The sequence below is a fragment of the Trichoderma citrinoviride genome (assembly GCF_003025115.1).
Source record: "Trichoderma citrinoviride strain TUCIM 6016 unplaced genomic scaffold BBK36scaffold_1, whole genome shotgun sequence".
Taxonomy (NCBI): Eukaryota; Fungi; Ascomycota; class Sordariomycetes; order Hypocreales; family Hypocreaceae; genus Trichoderma; species Trichoderma citrinoviride.
In genome coordinates this window covers 340008-361140 of record NW_020194709.1, presented here as the reverse complement: position 1 = coordinate 361140, position 21133 = coordinate 340008, and the positions used below count along the sequence as shown (strand labels likewise).

Sequence of the window (21133 nt, the reverse complement as noted above, 5' to 3'; positions counted from 1 at the left end):
GCTGACAGACATGCTCGTAATGAGGCACATGTCGCAAGATCATACTTTGGTTTGCGGGCATCACTTAAAGCTTCATTGTTTTTGCCCCGGTCGACTCCCGATCAGGCCATATCTGGGGATCTTTCATCTCGACGGCGACCGAATGGCTTCACCTTCCGAGCTTACGGGGCTTTCCGCAATACGAATGCTGAGATGAGCCATACGAGGCATGAAGAAAGACAGAGAAAACCTGGGGAGATGAGACTGGGATGCCGGAGTGACCCACTCAGGCCCAGACAGTACCAGAATGCACAGGAACCGGCTTTGATTTTCGCACCTCGACCGACAGCCCAGGAGCCTCGAAAAGAGGGCTGCGGTAGATGAAAATGGCTGGAGATTATCCTCTGCGTATCATTTCATCGCGCAACATACAGTGGAACAACTAGAACACGCCCGGATCGTAGCGCAGCATGAATCTCGTGTCTCGTCCAGCCATCTGCTTCCCGGATTTCCACCCCCTGGCCGTCACAATCGTTTCCAAGTCATCATCGTGCTTCCGCGTCTCCAAAAAGTGACGCTATAGCCACTCTCAGTTAGTAGCTCAGGCGGGCGACCTGCGCCATTGGGGAATAGCGGCAGCCTTGGGGGTGAGAAAGGGCCTCAGCCGCCGCCATAGCGGCATTCTGCTCCATCTTCTCGTTATTTTGGGTAGCAGAGGCGCTCAGTTACAGCGGGTTTGTGTGCTGAAGCCACGCGGTTCTTATGAGGGGGAGCTAACGGCAGCTTCTGACGACGATGTGCTTCTAGCTTTGGTCAATGACCAGCAGCGCAATTTGCCGTGATCCCGATTCTCCGTTTTTCCCAACACACACATCGCGAGCTGACGTTGTCGCTCTCTTCAACTCCATCATCTCTTCCCTCTCAAACTTGTCATTGCATTGAAGTGGAAGACAAAGGGAGAGCGCGCGTCGGCAGCTGGTCTGATGCTTCCCGCGCCTGATTTGTCTTCCCGTCTTGTCGTATCTCGTGTTTCATCCATAATCTCTCTCTCTCGGTCTCTCTCTCGACACTAGACAAACGATACGAGCGCCAAACTGTCAGCTCATAAAGGAGGCAAAAGGCAGAGGAGGAAGAGAGTCACTCGCTTTTACGAACAGGCCCACGATCGCTCAACGACCCCCCAGCCTTGAGTTACCGGGTCTCGTCGTCATCGTTGTCAATATCTATCCGACTTTCCCAACCCCCCCGAGCAAGGCCCTCTTTTATTCTTTTCTTCTTTTGTCTCTGATCTTGCAGACTGCAGCTCTCGGCTTGCGCTTACCCGCATGCGCCTTTGATGATTCTGCGCTGCTGCTAGTATTTGCGAACCCCTGTCGACCAGTTGTTGCGTTTTCTTTGATCCGTCCATTGATCGGCGTTGTTGGCCCGCCAGTGAGTCGTCTTTTTTGATAAACAATTCGATCCCCCGGGGGTTTCGATCCGAACCCCATCGCTCTGGGCAATTGCAGCGCAAAACTGCCTCAAGCCGCGACTTCTCTCCTCGAACGAGTCGCCAGCCGGAAGCACGAGTCCACTGACGCCTTGTGTAGCCACAACTCGAAGCCTGTCATGCAGCGCTACGGTGACCACGGCGACTCTACCGAGAGAGAACCTCTGGATGGCTACGGAACCCAGTCGCATCGAGCAGCTTCTCCCGACAGCCACGCCTACTCGCCGCAAGAGTATCACGACCAGCATCAGCCGCCGCCGGTCCCCCAGCACCAGAGCCAGATTCACGACTACAATCAAGGTCAGGGTTACGACCACGGCTACGACCAGAACCAGAGCTATGCCTACGACCAAGGCTACGATCACGACTACCGTGACGACGCTCCTCCGCCGCCGCAGCATCAACAGGGTGGAAACCGGATGCAGAGTGACAGCGGCTACTTTGCTGGAGGCGGAGCACGCAATGACGGGTATGCGCAACCGAACAGAACCAACTCCCGCCGATATTCCCAAAACAACGTGACCCCTGGCGCTGACAACTTCAGCGACATGGCCTCTGGAGGAATGGCCGGCATTGCCTACGGCGTAGCAGAGCGCAACGCCCGAGAGAGCGGCATGCAGGCGGCCCACGGCGGGTTGCCGCCTCCCCCCTCGCACGCCCGATATGCCGAGGCCAACGGCTACCAGGGCGGCTACGACTACCACCCGGATGCCGATCGAGGCTCGCGAGCCGCCTTCAATCCCCTGGGCATGCCGGCGGCGGCGGCCGCCAGCTCGCGCTCGCCCTCCCGCAGCACGCGCGATCCCTACGGCGACGACCACTATCCGGCCATGTATGTGGCCAACTCGCGGAACAGCAACCCGATGCTGGGCATTGTCAATCCTAACGAGATTGTGGATGACGGTGACGACGGACTGGAGTATTCGCGACGCAGCCAGCGCCACTCGATGCTGAGCGCCTCCAACTCGGACCGAGCCAAGGGAGCTGCTGCCGTAGCGGCCGTGGCGGTTGGAGGAATTGGAGCTGCTGGTGCCATCAAGAGCGCCTTGGGACGTAGTGGTGAGTTCTTGTGATCCTCGTGTATTCTGGACTTTTCGGTGCCCTTGAGCTACCCAGCACCCCTGATGATTCCCCCTTACTCGTTGATCAAGTCTTTCATTGTATATCCGTCTTGACTGTATTCATCCTTGCCTCCGAATCCAAAATTCGGTCGATGTACATGACGTGATGAACAACGCTGACGCGTCTACCCAGCAAAATCTGCAGCAACAACAACAACTGGAGCAAATGGTGGCGACGGAGGAGGTGAAGGCGGGGGCGGAGGAGGCATATTCTTTGACAACGGTAGCACTGAGGAAAAGTCGGCCTGGATGGCCCAACAAACGCACAAGAGCAGAAAATGGCGCTGGATCATTTCCATCCTTCTCGTTGTCATCATTGTCGGCGCTGTTGTTGGCGGGGTCGTCGGCAGCCGAGCCGCCAACAACCACGGTAGCAAATCTAGCAGCAACAGCGGTGGTTCCAAGGGCGGCAGTGGCAGCGGCAGTGGAAGCGGCGGAGGCGGCGGCAACTCAGACGACGACGAGGGCGATCTCGACATCAACAGCCAGGAAATTAAAGACCTGCTCAACAACCCGGACCTGCACAAGGTCTTCCCCGGCGTCGACTATACCCCCCTGAACACGCAGTATCCCGATTGCCTGGTCAACCCCCCTTCCCAGAACAACATCACCCGCGACGTGGCCGTCCTCAGCCAGCTCACCAACAAGATCCGCCTCTACGGCACCGACTGCAACCAGACCCAGATGGTCCTCCACTCCATCTCGCAGCTCCAGATGACCAACGACATCAAAGTCTGGCTGGGCGTCTGGCAGGACAACAATGCCACGACCAACGCCCGCCAGCTCGAGGAGATGTGGAACATCCTCGACAAATACGGTGACGATCCCTTCGAGGGCATTATTGTTGCCAACGAAGTGCTCTTCCGTCAGCAGTTCACCGTCGCCAGCCTGGGCAGTCTGCTCGACGACGTGCGCACCAACCTCACCAAGAAGAAGCTCAGCCTCCCCGTCGCTACGTCCGACCTGGGAGACGACTGGACGCAAGCTCTTGCTGACGACAGCGACTACATCATGGCCAACGTGCACCCCTTTTTTAGTGGAACAAAGGCAAGCGAGGCCGCCGCCTGGACGTACAGCTTTTGGAGCGAACACGACGGCCCCTTTTGGAAGAAGGACAAGTCCAAGAACATCATCTCCGAGACGGGCTGGCCCACGGGGGGCGGCAAGGACTGCGGAGGACCATCGACGTGCCCGGATCCTGCCGTGGCAGGCATCGACGAGCTCAACACCTTTATGAACGACTGGGTGTGCCAGGCCCTTGAGAACGGCACCAACTACTTCTGGTTCGAGGCATTTGACGAGCCATGGAAGGTGATTTACAACACCCCGGGCGAGGAGTGGGAGGACAAATGGGGACTGATGGACGCCAACCGGAAGCTCAAGGACGGAGTCAAGATTCCCGACTGCGGCGGCAAGACTGTTTCTTAAGGCCGCAGCAAGTTCCTCTGTCTATACTCATATTGCTTTTGTTTTCGTTGTTTTACGGGTTGATGAGGCATGATGGAAAGCGAAACGAGTTTCTGGGCTGTTGTTATATACGCAACCTTCCCCCAAGCACCCCCTTTACCCCGATTTGCAGCCCTCGGGTCGTTGTCCTTTATTGATTGTCTTCGCTGTCTATAACACTGTGTTTAGTTTTCTCACCTGTTTTTTTGTCTTTCACGTTAGTGTCCTATACTGTTCCAGATGATAGATCTGGCGATGCGAACATATGGACGAGGCTATGGTCACTTACCCTGCGCTTTGCGTTTGCTTCTTGTATTCTTTCGTCGTCGCAAAGAGGCATGACACATATGGCGTTGAGGATTCAGCTGCAACAATGCTTATACACAATTTAATACACATAATTGGACCTGATAAAAGAAATCAAACCTGATTAGAGAAACAAGGTCCCCTTGAGCCCGATGAAAAGACCTCAATCTAATTGAAGATGTTGAATTTGAAGGAAATCAGCCTTGGACTGAGAATCATGTATATTAACCGAGTCTAACTAGAGAACTGAATCTGACCGGATGAAGTAACTCCATTTATCATGCGCCTATTGATTGAATCCATCTCTAAAATTGCATCACGCTTCTACAGAGCTCGGCTTCCTAAGCAGCCTCTGGTAAAGCCTCTGGCGGCCGGAGGCAGATGTATGTCTTGTAAAAAATGAGTCCGCTCTTGACCTCGGGGAATTGGAACTTCTGGTATTCTGAGAAAATCTTCTTGAGGGGGACCATGGTAACTGGATGGTCTCGCGGAAGGAATTGGGTACTGGCAGTCAGACACTATTAGCAATAGACCTCCAAGCAAGATGGGGTAAAAACATACTTCAGCTCCCAGCATTCAATGCCAGAGCCCACATAAATCACTGGCAGCTCACCCTGGAGAGCTTCGGCATATAATTGGTAGTATAAGTGAGGGCCATAGAAGAGCGTGTTGGCGTGGATGTATTGGTTGCCCTCTGGAGAATCGACAACGGTATGGCCAAGAGACTTGATGAAGGCGATGTCATTGGCGTTGAAAGCAGGCTCCTGGAAGATGATGTTGAACGGCTCCCTATCCTGCGTCTTTTCTGCAGTTCATTAAGATTGCTTAGTTAGCGAGTGTGTACAGTGTGAGAGGAGGAGTATATTTGAGATTTGAAAATAGCTATGCAGGGTAATGACGGAGGAAGACCATCTTACCAAGTTCCTCTGCAATAAGCAGCAGCGCCGCCAGCTGACAGTATGAGGTACGCTTCGCCTGCCAGTTGCCATCGGGGTGGTCGAAGCAGCCAATGCCAAAGCAGACAATCTGGGAGACGGGGCCCTGGCCGGATTGGGAATGCGCAGCTACATAAGCCGAGAAAATCCCACGCAGCTCGTCTTGGGGAAACCAGGCATCCAGGTCACTCTTGATAGACTCAAAGTCCTTCTGAAGCTGCTGGACAATAACCTGATTGGCCGAGGTGGGCTTAGGACCGGGGTCAGGCAGATTGATCGCAGCGCTGTTGGCGGATCGAAGACGGCTGGCCCACTTGCTGGGCTTGACGCGGGTCCAGCCTTCATCGTCGTCTGCCATTGTGGCCTAGATAGGCGGATGAAGGCGGTTGAATAGAGGGTGAAGGAGTGAAGGACGCTGTCAGGAAGGCAGCGGCGGCAGGGGGCTGGTGCTGCAGTGAATAAAAGAAGAACGAGGCTGCGAAGCTGCTGTAGGTTGGTGAGGCGGGATGTCGAAGTCTGGAGGCTTTGAGGTTCGTGATTTGTGGGAATAATTTAATGGTGGACTCGCTTAGGTCCGCTTGGTGTAAATCACGTGCATACACGTGCGAAACTCGCGCACTACCCTTTGTGGCTCGCTACAGCCTTATAGCGGTGTTCCAGGCGTCGAGGCGCTGTAGCAGATAGTGCTGTTCGCCTGTGCAGACTAGTATCTGGCGGCTGCACCTCGAGATGCTGTCATCTTTGAGTTTTGATAAGATGTAATATTTTAGCAAGTCAAATTAAAGAATAGTTGTACTAAACAGAATCGGATCTTATTGAACCTGATTGGGAGGATTCAGATCTGAGTGAACCAACTGAGGAAATTGAATCGGTTTAAATCGATCTGAAGGAAACAAGTCTGATCGAATCTGGACAGAGGAATGCGATCCAATCTGATCAAACCTGAATAAAGGAGCCGAATCCCATTGAACCCATCCGACTCAATAAATCAAATATAAGGAGACAAATATCTTTTCTACTCGATTGTATGCTAAAGTCTTCTGGTCTCTTGTTTAATCATCACTTCTGTTGCATTGCGCAATCCGTCTGACTTGCCTCTCAAGATTAGTATATACGCATTCTATGCAGCGGCTTGACAGAGTCACACCACCCCAACGCATCACATCTCCAAGCAATGAATAGCCATTACAACCCCCAAATCCCCAGAACAACCAATGGAATTTCTCTGTGCCTTTAATAGCCTAATCACCTCTTGACTTGCCGCGTCAATCACATGGCAGAATCTGGCGGTGAGCTCCAAGACAGCTGTTTCAGGCATTGATTGCTTCACTCTGTTGGCTTACAACTGTCGTCATACCCGTGAGACCGAAGCGGAGGTCTTATCTCAACCAGACGGCTATAAGTCCATGTACTGCTCTCCTTGCTGCCCGATTTGCTGCCCGCAATAGAGCTCGCAGCTTGAATTTCGTCTCTTGATTCTAACTGACTGATTTCTTCTCTTTGTACAGCCTCATTCGCATTTACAACCTCGGCATCCTCGTCGGCATCACCATGGCTACTGCTACTCCGCTCCACAGCCAGCTGCCAACCTGCGAGCGTTCAGCTCCTGGATCAATCAATATTCGCCCAGCTGAGTTTCCCAAAACTGCGTCTCCTCCATCTCCCGACCTCGATCCCAACAGGACTGCTCTGCAATTGGTCAATGTTTTGAACGAATCACTCGCAAAGGGAGACTACGAAGCTGCCTCGAAACTCTTCGTCGATCAAGGCTTCTGGCGAGATCACTTGGCCTTGACGTGGGAGTTTCACACAACTCAAGGACCCGAAGCTATTCGCGGTCTTCTGGAATCGAGTTCTCAATCCAGGGACGGCTTTCGCTTGAAAGAGATCACCCTCAACACGAGCTCTGCCTTGCGGTCACCTCGAGTTGCGCCTCTGGATGGAGAAGGCAAGGTTACGGGGATCATCTTCTTCATTAACTTCAAAACGGCGATTGGATCTGGCGGAGGCGTGGCCAAGATTGTGAACGACAATGGAACCTGGAAATTCTTCTCCCTCTACACAGCACTTCAGGAGCTCACTGGCCACGAGGAGCAGATCAATGGCAGACGACCCCGTGGAGTCGAGCACGGAGAGAAGCCAGGCCGGCAGAACTGGGCGCAAAGAAGAGAGAAAGAGACCCAGTACCAGGATGCTGATCCAACTGTTTTGATTATTGGTGAGGACTTTCCACTTTCCCTCCCCTAGTAGACAGAGGAATATACCTCCTCCAGAAATCAAGCCTCACTTCCTACAGATCTGTCTCAACTGACAACTTCCAGGTGCTGGTCAATCCGGACTGACAGCAGCGGCCAGACTCAAGATGATTGGCGTCGATGCCTTGATCGTCGATCGACATGCGAGAGTCGGAGACAGCTGGAGAAAGCGATACGATCAGCTGGTGCTCCACGATCCTGTCTGGTACGATCACATGCCGTATCTTCCATTCCCGCCGCATTGGCCCATCTTCACGCCAAAGGACAAGCTGGCGCAGTTCTTCGAAGCCTACGTCAGCTTGCTTGAACTCAACGTGTGGACTAGTGCCACAGTTGAAGAACCTTCTTGGAACGAGGCAAAAGGCAGTTGGACTGTAAAAGTCCTCCGACGACAGGAAGATGGCTCGGTAGAGACTCGTACCCTGCATCCACGACACATCATCCAAGCTACAGGCCATTCCGGCTTCAAGTATGTGCCGCCAATCAAGGGAATCGACTCATTCCAAGGCGACCGCATCTGCCACTCTTCAGAGTTCCCAGGGGCTCAGGAGGAGGGCCGAGGCAAGAAGGCGGTCATAGTCGGATCGTGCAATTCGGCCCACGACATTGCGCAGGACTACGTCGAAAAGGGCTACGACGTCACAATGGTTCAGCGCTCGAGCACCTTTGTCGCCAGTTCCAAATCCATTACTGACATTGCTCTGCGCGCCTACGCAGAAGACGGACCCCCTGTGGAAGACGTTGATCTTCTGACCCAGAGCAACCCCATTTCTGTGCTAAAGGCACTTCAGATCACCGTGGCTCGAAAACAGGCAGAGAATGACCGCGATCTCCTCGAGGGCCTCGCACGCGCAGGCTTTAATGTGGATTCTGGGCCGGGTGGATCCGGCCTCTTCTTCAAGTATTTCCAGCTGGGAGGAGGATATTATATTGACGTCGGTGCCTCTAAGCTCATTGTCGACGGCAAGATCAAGGTCAAGTCCGGTCAGGAGGTGGCAGAAATCCTGCCCCATGGCTTGCGCCTCGCAGATGGCAGTGAACTGGAGGCAGACGAGATCATTCTGGCAACAGGATACGGAAACATGCGAGAGGTGACGAGAAAGATGTTTGGGGATGCGGTTGCAGACAAGATACAAGATATCTGGGGCATCGGCCAGGGAGGAGAGCTTCGCACTATCTGGCAGCAGAGCGGACAACCTGGCCTCTGGTACCACGGAGGCAATCTGGCGCTGTGTAGATATTTCTCGAGGGCATTGGCGCTGCAGATCAAGGGCATTGAGGAAGGGCTATATCGGTATGGTGAGAAATAGAGGAGAGACGGCTTTGTGAGAACTGTCTGCTCGAGATTGTCAGGTGCCCCCGCACATAGGATACCGAATGTTACTCTCATTCCAACATGATACTATGAGGGTTGCTTTGTTGCCTTCTGTTGGAGATTGTTCCGTCCTGGACACATATTCTTTGTGTAAACTCAAGCCTTGAAGCGACTCTCCGTACCAGCAACGCGTGAAGTACCCCCTGCTCGCAATCGGGGGTAAAACTGTACTGGGGCAGGCAAGCGTACTCGGACCACAGAGGCTACCCGCTCAATGGACGAGCAACCATCTTGCTACCTACTGCCACTTGCTGGCTTCAAGGTGTCTCTGGTGATTATCATTGATTATGGTAAACGCCATGGACGAAATGGGACAGACAGGGTGTACACGTAGGCGTCTCTGTCCCATTAGTCCGTCTCTGCTTGCCTGTCTGGCGTGCAGCCCCTCGACTTTGGGGCTTTCTGGGTTGTTGAGACTCGTAATTGATGCTGCTGGTTGCTTGTGCCTTCAAGTCTCTCCTCATTGAGCCTTCCACTCTCACGTGTTGAGAGTGGAAGCCTTCTTGTTTGGGCTCTTTCGCCGCTAGCTTGTTGACTGCCCAGGAGTGATGCCTTTGCCGTATTCCTTGATCCTTCGCCCTACGGTTTCTCTCGTTGACGTTTTATTGATTTGTAGCCCTCTGAAATTCCCTGTGTATTCCTCTTTTTTCATCACCATACCAGCATTACGAACATTATCGTCGTCCTCCTCGTCGTCCTCATCGTCATCATCGGCATCGTCATCTGCCAGTTTCAGAATGCCTGTGATAGCGCATATCTTGTCATCTTCTTCTTAACACCATTTATCTAGCATTCTCCTCCAAATCATGCAGATTCCGCATCTTCTACAAATCATCTTTACGCCAAAGGGGCTCAGCACTCCACTGCTTTAGCTCTGTCTCTGGGTCTGGCTGGTGAGGAGTCAGCAAGCAGATTTCCTGTGGCATTGGTACTGACCTGTCTGCCTTTTCAGGCACCAGATATCGTTTCACGTTAGCACGACGTCCTCCCTCTCTGCATACTTCTATCAACCGGAGGCTGTTCACCTTGGCGACCTGCTGCGGTCATGGCATACGACCTGGTGCGAGAAATCTTCCTCCCCGCGAACTTTCGAGACCGACGTGTACGAACGGAACCAACAACCACGAGTACACCGAACACATTTACTCGACGTTCACTGTCAATATTCTTACCGTGGTCATTTTTGGGGAGTGTGTACTCGTTGGAAATTGCGAATATTCTTAGGCACGGGAATAGCTAGGCCATGATGATGGCGATGGGAGGATCTATTGAGGCCTCAGGTCATGGATTCTGGCCATTGTTGGGGGAATCGGCTGCAGAGAATGATAAGACAATCCACGTTGTTATCCGGCATCTTTCGTTTCCCGCTCATTCTTTTGAGTCACCGGCAAGTTGCCGCGAATGGTTGGCATTTAGTTCTCGTCACAGTAGATGAACGGCTCCCATGTTTGCTGCTCAATGGCTGTGGCACACCCTACCTACCTTACTTTAGGTATGGATAGCTGGGGGACCCCAGTTCAAGATACGCTTCAAGCTTAACAAGTGCTAGATCCCGGATCGCCACCCCCGGCTTCTCCTCTCCTCCTCGCCACTCGTCTAATGTCGCCTAAACAAACTCCTAGTGAAACGTGCATCTCCGTCACGACGATCTAGGAAGCCACCACGAGACGGGATCTCGAAAGTACCTACCCTCCTGCAATGCATGGTCACGATTACTATGTCCCATTAGCAATAGCTTGATTGGCATGAGCGTCGCGAGGCGTCATCACTTTCCCAGCTACCGTAGCAGACCGACCAAGCATTCCTGCCGTCTTACAGTCAAGGTGTCAATTTTACGCCGCGATAACGTCACGACGGCATCAAGATTTCAAATTGAACTCACCTCATTGGTTGGTCAAACTAACACAAGCATCATTCATCGTGACCAAGAAACTGACGTATTGTTTCGACGGGAAGGTGAATGATAGCTAAGGTAATATATAACGGGCATGAAGTTTGCACAGTCTCAGCTCTGTCTCTCCATCAATTCCTCCCATCCATTGATTCAATCACCCCCTTCGCAAAAAGCCTTGCCACAAAAGAATGTTCAGTCTGCGCACTGCTCCTCTCACGTTGCGCCAGTGTAGTAAATTCTGTTCTCCCTCAGTCGCCCGTCGAACCTTTGCCCAAGCCGTCAAGATGTCGAGCATCTCCGAGGCCATCAAGAAGGACCACCGCGAGCTGGAGCAGTACTACAATGAGGTGATCAACAACCAGGGCGACCACGACCACCAGGAGCGCTACGGGAACCAGTTCGTCTGGGAGCTCGCTCGTCACTCTGTCGGCGAGGAGCTGGTTGTGTACCCTGCGTTTGAGAAGTACTTGGGAAGCAAGGGCAAGGAAATGGCCGAGAGTGATCGAAAGGACCACCACGTCGTGAGTACACCCCCGCTTAAATGCCCATCACGGATATGTTGTGTCATGACTTATGGATTACTGATTGGTGTGTAACTTAAAAACAGGTCAAGGAGCTGCTCAAGACGTTCCAAAACCTGAAGCCGTCCGACCCAGACTACGTCAGCAAGCTCAAGGAGCTCTGGGCCCCCCTCTCAGAGCACATCAAGGAGGAGGAGGAGCGCGACCTGCCGACCCTCGAACAGAAGCTCCAGGAGGTCGAGGGAGAGTCCGCGTCGATGGCCAAGTCCTTTGGCCGCACCAAGGCCTTTGTGCCCTCGCGCAGCCACCCGAGCGCTGGCGAGCACCCGCCATTCGAGACCGCCATGGGCCTGCTCGCTGCGCCTATTGATCACATTGCGGATTTGTTCAGGAAGTTTCCCGATAACACGATTTCCCCCAACCCTTCGACTAAGTAGAAGTGGTTGGTTGTGATGTGTCACACGGTTATGATGTATCATAGCATACGAAGTCTCACGAAGAGTGTCCATTCGACCATGTATTATTAGTAAACGATTCATGAAAAGTTCTTTTCTTTTCGTTCCAAAATGCCTTAGTATATGCTTCATGAAGCTTGTCTATCCGACGATCATGTGTTGTCAAGTGCTCATAACTCCATATCTACTCTTCTACTTCTTCTCTTGACCTTGTAAAAAACACCTGCTTGTGCTTCCAAGTGATCGTAACTCATGAACTTCGTCTGCATCATTCTCTGTACATGACCATTTGCTGCCTCTTTGGTAAAAATCCATGCTTTTTCGCAAGTGCTTGTAACTAGCTTCTATTTTCTTCCAGTGATCCTTCTCTATGGTTTCGACAAACCTTCGTTCTTGTAGCTGCCGCTATCACCAAGCTTGAGCACGTCAATTAGCCTCTTCAACATGCTGCTCACGCAAAGCTGCACATTGCCTTGAACGACACGCTGGTACAAGGCCTTGTGCATCTGATTCCGTTCTTTCGGCGACATGGTCAACGCGCGATGAATCTCATCGGCCACCTGACCCACGTCCCAGGGGTTGATCCGGATCGCCTCTTCTAAATAGCTTGCCGTTCCGCTGAACTCGGAGATGATGAGCGGTCCATGAGTATCACGCTGGCACGCAACATACTCTAGACTCGTCGTGCTCATTCCCTCTCGCACACAGGTATTCACTGCCACATCTCCAAGACGCAACACGGCGAAGTACTCCTCCTGGGAAAGTCTCTGGTTGTGTATCTGGACGGGGGTAAAGTCGAGAGAGCCGTAGGCTTGGTTGATGGAGCTGGCCAAGTCGTTGACCTGACGGGCATAGATGATGTTATCACCGTCATCGTCGTCCATGGTCGCCGGACTTGTGATCTGCACCAGGACAACATCATGCCGCCACTCCGGATACTTATCGAGGAAGCGCTTGAAGCCCTGGAGCTTCTTCTCCACGCCTCCAAACCGGCTCAATGGGTCGCTGCCAATGATGACCTTCTTTCCCTTGTACAGCTTGAGGAGTTCGGTGTATGTCTTGTCGACCGAAGGGGAGTAAGCCAGAGATGTAATCTTGGAGACGTTGATACCGGATGGAAGTACGGTCAGATAGACTCGTGCTTTGCTGTCTTCGGTCTCTACCCATTCACTGGTGGCATTATACCGAAGGATACGGGAGCACGAGTTCGCAAAGTGCTGCAAATAGTGGAAGGCCTGGAAGCAGACTAGATCGGATGCAAGAACTCCCTTCAAAATCTCCTCTCGTCGATGCAGACAGCGGATCAGCTCGCTGGTGGGAAAGGGGGACTCCAGGAAGAAGACGATGTGCATTCCAGGATGACGTTTCCGGAGAATTTCTGGGACGAGCATCAGGTAATGGTCATGAACGACGACGATGTCGCCTGGCTTGTAGGTTTCGCTGACTCGTTCCGCGAATATCTCGTTCATCCGGCGGTAGTCGTCCCATCGTAAAATCGCCTGACGACCGTCTGTTGGGGCCCGCTGCTTGTAGTGGAACAATGCGCAGAGATCGTGTTCCGCATACCGCCTCCATCTCGACTGGTTCTTCAGCTTGATTCCAGAGTCCGTGATGTCGCTCTTGTCGGCGAGCCAAACGGGTACGGTTCGTATCTGGTCGTTGTAGAGCTTGTCTTCGAGAACTGCTTTGCTTTTGTGGGAGATGAATGTCTCTCCAGATCCCACATCATCGTCTCCATGGGCGTGTCCGCCAAGCGAGGTAGTTGTCGAAGCCGGGACCGACTCCTGGAGCTTATCGTGCGAAACAGATGCGTTATCTGATACGTTGTATATCTCGCCCGTCCATGCGATGACCGTGTGTTGCCATGGGCTCTCGGGCGAAGAGAGGTAAGAGAGCGAGTCCAGATGGGTAGAGCAATGGTACTTGTGTTCCAATTCCTGTCAAACTTGTTAATTGTCTTCTGCACCCACGATGGAAGTTGTTTGATCTTGGTTCCGGCGTAGAGACTGACCCAAACTCCTCCTTTCCGATAACGCAGCAGCTGAGGCAGGGTAAAAGTGACGGACAAAATGTTGCCGCTCAAAGCAATATCGCCTTGTCGTGCTGCCAGCGATATCTCGTTCAAGGGCGATACGGCAGGTGGCTGAGCCGGCACCGTATGGGCTGCGCGTCGAGGAAAGTAGTCTTGTCTCTCCTGCTGAGGTCTCCTCGATGTTGGAAACCCGTTGGGACGCTCGACACCATATGTTCCCTGGGAGATTCCGGGAGTCACTGGGATGCTGGTGATGGCTTCGGTTCGATGAGCCAGCAGCTGCGTCTCATTTCGTTGCGGCACAGATGGTCGAATCGGGAGCCTTTCGTGTGGATTAGGTCTGTCAGCCATATTGAGAGTTGATCGAGAGGATCGCAGGACAATGAACAACGAAGCTTCAAAACACAGTTGAGGCGATCAAATCACAAGACTAACGTTGTCAAAACTTCACAGAAGTCTGGACAGATATGCCCGAGCGCTAGTTATTTGTCTCTTTGTTCTATCAAGGTCATAAATGCACGGTCCAAGATCGGCTCTAAAAGCGTTCTCGCCCCTCGACAAGATCTGACGGTTCTACTTGCCTCTGGGAGACGCATTGATCTTCAGAAGCGACAATGCTGATAGGCCCGAATGATAAGACTTGGCGACGACTCCGTACGATTCAAGAGGCAGCTTTTGCCTTGTCATACCTTGTTTTTTTCCTTTTTTTCGGAGCACTTGCGCCGGGAGATCTTCATTACGTCAATCGCCGGTCATTGATTGATGCCTTCGTGAGCGCATTGCCAACGCCTCTAGAGCCGGAGCGAGAAGAACTGCATTGTCCTTCGTACGAGCTATTCCTATGATCTACACTCCACAAGGCTGCGGTTCAACGTCAATTGAGATAAGCATTAGTAACAGGTTCATCTTTTGACGTAGCAATATATTGACAATGCTTGCTACAGCCTTCCCAAGTTGATATGCTTCCATGGGATGCTGATGAGGACGGGAGGCCATGACAGGTCCCATTTAATCTGCATCATTACCTAGGACACGACTGGATTTTCGCAAAATCAACACAAAATCGAAAAAAAGAGATCAATTTGCCAAATTGTCGTTAAAGACTTGCTTCCTGCAGAGACAACGTAATTTCGAAGATAAGTTTGTACACATTCTACCTATTCTATTCTACACAATCCGATCTCGTGAAATAGTCATGAAATGAAACAAAAACGCCCTCTACCACGCCGTGTGTCCACCGTCGATAATCAAGTTGCTTCCCGTCATGAATGTGCTGGCATTGCTCATCAGGAACAGTGCCGCCCCCTTGAACTCGCTCGTCTCGGCCAATCGTCCCATCATGTTGGCCTGGCTCCACGTTTCTCTCAAGCCCGGCACCTCCTCAAAATTCTTGAGAACCATGGGCGTGACGATGTGTCCCGGGCTCAGGGAGTTGACGCGGATGCCGCCCTCCCCGTTCTCCTTGACCGAGCTCCACTCCATGGCCAGGTTCCGGGATAGCTGAATCACCGCCGCCTTTGACGAGTTGTAGGCTGCAGAGAGCAGACCCTTGTTTGCGATGCTACCAGACATGCTGGCGACAAAGCAGATGCTTCCGCGGGTCTTGTACTTGAACATCTGTCTGGCCGCTGCTTGCGCCGTCATAAATACGGCCGTGTAGTTGGTCTGCAGCATTTTGTTTACGTCTTCCGGCTTGTAGTCGATCGCGGGAGTGAGTTGCTGGATGCCGGCAGCCGCAATGACGCCCTGGATGCCCTTGTTCTCCGCGGCAATATCCTCCATCATCTTGTTGAGTGCTGCCGTGTCGTTTACATCCAGCTGTCGATACTCTAATGAACCTCCCCATTCAGGGACGACGCGCTGCAGGGCCCTCTCATATTCTTCGTCGGGCTTTGGTAGCCGATCAACGCAGTAAACTACATGCAATTGTTAGAACACACGAATGGGCCACTATATGGGAATAACCCAGGAGAATAAATCCGGGTACGGTCACCATACCTTTACCACCAGCCTCGACAAGGGCTTCTGCCATGGCCAATCCCAGGCCTCGAGCACCGCCTGTTACAACGAATGCCTTGCCGGCCAGGTCAAAGTCGGCGAATCTCTTGGTGCCAACTTCGGTCCCCTTCGGCAGCCCGGTGACGCTCGTTCCCTCATCGCGAGATGTCGCAAAGTGTCGTCGGTGCTGATGAGAGGCTGCGGCAGGCTTGCATGCCGCTGCCAGGGGAGCTTTGCTGATACGTGCCGCTTGCCATCTCGTCGGGGTTGCAGTTGGGACCTTGCACCGGCCGATTGGGTTGCGGCATCGAGCAACTAGTCTTGCAGACATGGTTGGTTTATTTTTGTTGGAGTAGGAGTAGTAGTGGTATTGGTATCAAACAGCGGCTGACAATGTAACGCAAACGAGGCAAGTTACGCGACCACAAGAGCAACTCGTCGGACGTTGCAATGGCATTCTTTAATCTGAAATATCCTGAGATCGCGAATCTAGAGAACCGGATCGTTATGCATCTTCGACGTCATGATCTGCGACCGGCCGTTGCTAGTCTGTTCCTGAGAGTGGCAAAGCTGACCCATCGAGGCTGAGGAAGCCGTATCACCACGACTCGGAGCTTTGGCTCCGACCAGAGACAGCGAGATCTCGCAGACGTTGAGATAGGCAACAGTATTTCGTTCCATTTACCAAGGAATTAGCTATGCCACAGTTCCATATTTGCTCCACAGGATTGCGTTAGGATACTATCTTCTTGCAACCGCATACACGTTGTTGACAAGCGGGTGACGATGTTCTGAAGGCAGTCTTACATATACATGTAAGCTGTGGATCAAGAGGCGTCAAGGTCGAAACACTTCCGCGGCATATTCCTGAATGGCAAAATGGCTCACGACAACTGACCTGAGCAACACGATCTTGGACAGAGCGTCAACGTCCACTTGTAAAGCAAATTCGTCCAACGCCATCATGATATGATATATCGACATTGGTGGAGAGGATTCTGCATAGGTGCTGCCAAGCTCGTAATCGTTTAGTGTAGCCGACAGTTTATGCCTCGTATTTGGAATCCAGTCGCGCTCTAGACTGGCAAAGAGCGACCGAGACCATCGCGATCGATGGTCGAGGAAGATTTGGGAGGAATAGTCGAGTATCAGCGATTGTAGAACTGCCCTGTAGGAGAAACAGACTATTACTAGAGATCAAAAGCCGAATTGACTGGAATTCGGGGAAGCTTGTGCAACCAGTGACCATTTCGACATTTGAAGCAGAGCATCCATACCTAGGTTAAGAGCTGAGACATGTTCCTCTGTTCGAGATTGATCTGGCAATGTCAAAGCGGTCGCCCATCACACCACCACAAGCCGATTCTTCTGACTGATCAATTTATAACTCTCCACTGGTGTAGGATTATCTTCTGTTCATTTTCTGATGATCGATGAGGCCTGGAGAGAATATGTGAGGTTACGGGTTGAAGGTCGAGTCTTCTGTAGATGCGGAGTTCCCAGAAAGCGTTGCTACAGGCATTGTCATATGCAAACTACATGCATGACGAGGACTGCCGGCATAAGCACCTACGACACTGGGAAAATCAAAACAGGAATTCCAAATCTAAGACTATGCCTCTACTGCACCAGAGAACAATGACCAGTGTCTGTTCTGGTCATCTACGGCTGCACATATCCAACGGCCGCTTACAGCTGCCTGCACGAGCAACGCTGTCCAGCATCAAACGAAAAAAGAACATCACCATTGCCAACACTTTCCTCCTATCAGACAAAAGCAGAGCATCGTACCTTCCTTTAACCACCGTAACCTCCTTATCTATGGGGAAGCACTGTGGAAGCCCATGTACACCATTATCTCCTCGTTTACCGCAACACCATAAACTGCACCTCCCTCCCTTAGAGGGGCCGTAGCTTCCAGACGCCTCTCCGTGATAACTGGCTCCTTCCTAACAGCCTACAGCAATGAAACCGCTGATGAGCTCATTGTGAGCAGGTTCTAGGCCTTAACCAAGGCGCGTGAGTCATCGCAATGCTCCTGCCCTTGACAAAGCTTTCTTTTGCTTGAATGCCACTTTCGCTGCCCTCCAGAGCCTCCATATAAGGAGCCTTTCCCCCCTTCACTCTTCTCCTCTCTCTTCTCTTCTCTTCTTCATCATACACTTTGCTCTGCCACGAGCACCCCCAACTCTTCTTCTTCTTCTTCTTGACCTTCCACCACCTCCTCCTCTCTTTTTCCTTCACCAACAAGGGGAGGTGGTGGAAGCGAAACGGTCGGTCGGCAATATTCCTCGCCTTCCTTCACACGGGGGAGAGCGGCCCCATCACCTTTTTGGGGGCCATGCCCTCCCCCGACGCCCTCACCGGGCACAAACACGGTATGTCGTTGGCCTCTTTACCTCCTTTACAATTATATGGATACTGACCACGCACGCGGACAAGTGCCAAATTCCACTCTTTCGGCTCCCTTCATTCTGCTGTCGGTGGGCTGGACCCAAAAAAGCCCAATCCATCTCGGCCCACCGGCAGCTCGAGTACAACGATGCTCGGTATGTCGAGTACCTTTTCTGGTGCTTCATGTACTGACAGAAAGATAGGGTGTTTCCCTGGGGGTGTCGGCAACAGCAGCAACAGCAACAACAACAACACCCACCATCGCCATCGCCATCACCACCACCACCCGAGAACCACCACACGAGAACAACCACATGGCAACGCTCTCAAACTGACATTAACACTGCTGCAATGTGATCGCTTGAGGAAACAGCGGTCGTATCAGATTGCAACCTGGTTGAAATGATTCACGATTGGAGTTTGGAAGGGCAACCGAACCGAGTATTTAGACCATAATGTCAGATGTAATACACAGTACAACTTCTCACCCTCACCTTGATGTGCCAGGTTTCCCGTGTGATGACCATGTAATCCCAGCTATTGTTCGATGACTTGCTTGTCTATATCACTATCAGAGACACATTGCAGTCCACGAAAGATTGATTGTCGTATCTACGTGAGTCTATGCGGTAATGCCTGCGTGTCCAAGACCATCTTTTGTCGCGGGTCGTTGTTCGTGGCCACGCATTTTTTGGGTATATTCTGTCACTTGAACTGTCAAGGCCTGCGGGTCGGCTAGGAGCTGCAGCAACTTCCAGTTTCCAACTACAGATACCTCGTCTCCCGACTCAACCAGACGCTACGGAAAGACTGGAGATAGTTCTAGCGACGGGAAGGAAGTCATTACGGATATATAAGCAAGCATCTCTTATTGCAGATCCCTACTTCCGTCTGTGAAGTGTCCACTATTAACGCACGAGGTTCGCGGATAGCAAGCCGACTAACAACTCGCATATCGGTCGATCGAACACTGCGCTTAAACGGTCTACAAGCGACTACTATACTACAAGTACATTGGCTGTTTAGGGGGGTTCAGACGGTTGAATCGGCCTCAAAGTTCGTGCTGTTAGTCCCTTTTGCCGGTATTTGCCTGAAAAGCGCGAGCAAAAAGGACGAAGAATTCTCGAGGCAGCTCGGCTCGAACCCGAAGGGGGACAACCAATCGTCATGGTCAAATGTTCGGTCGATGTATGCGGGAAATATCATCGATAACGGGCCGTGAGCCGTGATGGATCGAGAAATCACCAACATCGTTCCATCGCATCACGGTTGATATGCAGATGCGCTGGACTGGCACCAACCATCACCGGCAAATCATACCCGCAGTGGTACCTGTTGGACAGGCACCGCTGCTACGTACTTTGTACATCTTCTGGGGCAAGACACAGTATCGATCCACCGATGCAGCAGCTTTGTTCGAGTCTGTCAAGCTCGCCGCCTGCCATTGGACCGTCTGGACATCGCCAACCAGGGCCCTGAATCGTCACGATTCTACAGCTACAGGCAGGAAGAATGCACACATGCCGCAAACGCCTGGACAGGCTCGAATCGGCCGAGGCGATTGGCCTAAGAGCGTCTCCGCAGCCACCGCACGCGAGACCAGGGTCGTGGGCGCTTAAAATCCAGCCGGTGGGCCAACCACGAGCGATTCTCACATCAGCATTGTGACGCCTCCAAGGTGCCACAGGCCGCTTATTGGCCTGCCGGCAACGCTGGAACGCAGTCCGCCTTGGTTTTGGCTGGAGAACGAGAAGAAGATGTCCTGTCGAGGTAACTGCGCGTCCTTGTCCCGCAATCTGGGGAGGACTTGTACGAGTCTGTACGAGTCCTCGACCTGTGAGCTACTCGAGACGATGTTCAGATATCTCGACTAAAGTCCGGATTACAGATATTACTCCCCCCGTTAGCTTTTCGAAGAGTTGTGCATTCTGCGGCTTCGAATAAGCATGGCGTTTGCTGGAATAAATCGAAAAACACGAGACGGCCGACGAAATCACAGCCAGCATTTTGCTGAAGAATAGCTCTCTGACAAGCCAACGCATCGTCCCCAAGCTGCTGCTGTGCTCAGTTCGTAAAATGCAGGCAAAGAGTAGTCACCCGTCGCCTCTGTGGAACAGCCAGTGAGAGACCAAAAATTGGAGGTATTCGCACACCAGGATCGCGCATCTCCCGCCCAGGGCTGGGGTTCCCTGATTGGGCCAGCCCGCGCCAAAGGAGTTGCTCGAATCACAGCGGGGAACCAAAGACAAGTCCAGCGGTTCTACATCTCTCGGCCACTCAGCTTCCTGCGCCTTTCTTTTGCTTCTCCGCTAGCCTGGTCCCCGTCTCGGGTGGCGTCTTGCCCTTGTCCTTGTCGAGGGAGGGGGGAAGAAGGAAAAGATGCAGTTGGGCGGCTGCAATGGGGCCGCTGTTGGTCGGTTGAGTGTGCATGCTTGATGCCAGGGCGGGACTCGTCCTCGTTTCGGCCCCCAAGGGACCATCTTTAAGACCTGCTGGTTGCGCACGCTCCTCTTCTCCATCTCTTTTGTCCGTTCTTTTGACTTGCTGATTGCTGTGAATCTTTGTCGACGATATATCGAATCCCGGTGGCGGTTGTCTCAAAGGAATCTTCCTTGAGACTCTGCTCAACTGGCCAAGAGTTGAACTCTGCCTCTGCGATCTGTGCACCTTGAATCCCCGGAACATTGAATACGAGAAAGCTCTCCCACGGGAAGTAAAGAAAGGGTGAAATCTTGCGACGGAACAAGAAGATCATCATCTCGAGACGAAATCGCCCGAAATACTCGAATCCGAACTGCATATAAAAGAGGGGGAATCGAACTCCTCTGAAGCGGAACCACGACACGACTTGCCAAGCCCGACGACGGAAATACCCACGCCTTGAGGGTTACACAGATAGCCATACACACATACACGCAATCAATACCGACAAT

At 52.4% G+C, this 21133-nt stretch overlaps 6 protein-coding genes across 6 annotated transcripts; 3 read left to right on the top strand and 3 right to left on the bottom strand.

The window, feature by feature from the left end:
- Nucleotides 1-1578: 1578 nt before the first annotated feature.
- Nucleotides 1579-4017, top strand: BBK36DRAFT_1173554 (glycoside hydrolase family 17 protein; the record flags this gene model as incomplete). Its single annotated transcript, XM_024895870.1, has 3 exons — nt 1579-1768; nt 1823-2527; nt 2780-4017. Exons 1-3 carry the CDS (start codon nt 1588-1590, stop codon nt 4015-4017), a joined length of 2124 nt encoding a protein of 707 aa, XP_024753540.1. The 5' UTR covers nt 1579-1587.
- A 665-nt stretch (nt 4018-4682) lies between these two features.
- On the bottom strand, nt 4683-5634 carry BBK36DRAFT_1108233 (hypothetical protein; the record flags this gene model as incomplete). The annotated part of the gene is made up of 3 exons (XM_024889341.1): nt 4683-4859; nt 4899-5146; nt 5259-5634. The coding sequence occupies 3 exons, from the start codon at nt 5632-5634 to the stop codon at nt 4683-4685; spliced, it is 801 nt and encodes a 266-aa protein (XP_024753539.1).
- A 1193-nt stretch (nt 5635-6827) lies between these two features.
- On the top strand, nt 6828-8841 carry BBK36DRAFT_97 (FAD/NAD(P)-binding domain-containing protein; the record flags this gene model as incomplete). Its single annotated transcript, XM_024898593.1, has 2 exons — nt 6828-7494; nt 7598-8841. 2 exons carry the CDS (start codon nt 6828-6830, stop codon nt 8839-8841), a joined length of 1911 nt encoding a protein of 636 aa, XP_024753538.1.
- Nucleotides 8842-10988: 2147 nt separating this feature from the next.
- Nucleotides 10989-11758, top strand: BBK36DRAFT_1109322 (hypothetical protein; the record flags this gene model as incomplete). Its single annotated transcript, XM_024889459.1, has 2 exons — nt 10989-11321; nt 11408-11758. 2 exons carry the CDS (start codon nt 10989-10991, stop codon nt 11756-11758), a joined length of 684 nt encoding a protein of 227 aa, XP_024753537.1.
- A 386-nt stretch (nt 11759-12144) lies between these two features.
- On the bottom strand, nt 12145-14159 carry BBK36DRAFT_1109148 (glycosyltransferase family 20 protein; the record flags this gene model as incomplete). The annotated part of the gene is made up of 2 exons (XM_024889439.1): nt 12145-13713; nt 13788-14159. The coding sequence occupies 2 exons, from the start codon at nt 14157-14159 to the stop codon at nt 12145-12147; spliced, it is 1941 nt and encodes a 646-aa protein (XP_024753536.1).
- An 867-nt stretch (nt 14160-15026) lies between these two features.
- BBK36DRAFT_1164769 (NAD(P)-binding protein) lies at nt 15027-16137 on the bottom strand (the record flags this gene model as incomplete). Its single annotated transcript, XM_024894691.1, has 3 exons — nt 15027-15724; nt 15807-15923; nt 16050-16137. 3 exons carry the CDS (start codon nt 16135-16137, stop codon nt 15027-15029), a joined length of 903 nt encoding a protein of 300 aa, XP_024753535.1.
- Nucleotides 16138-21133: the final 4996 nt, after the last annotated feature.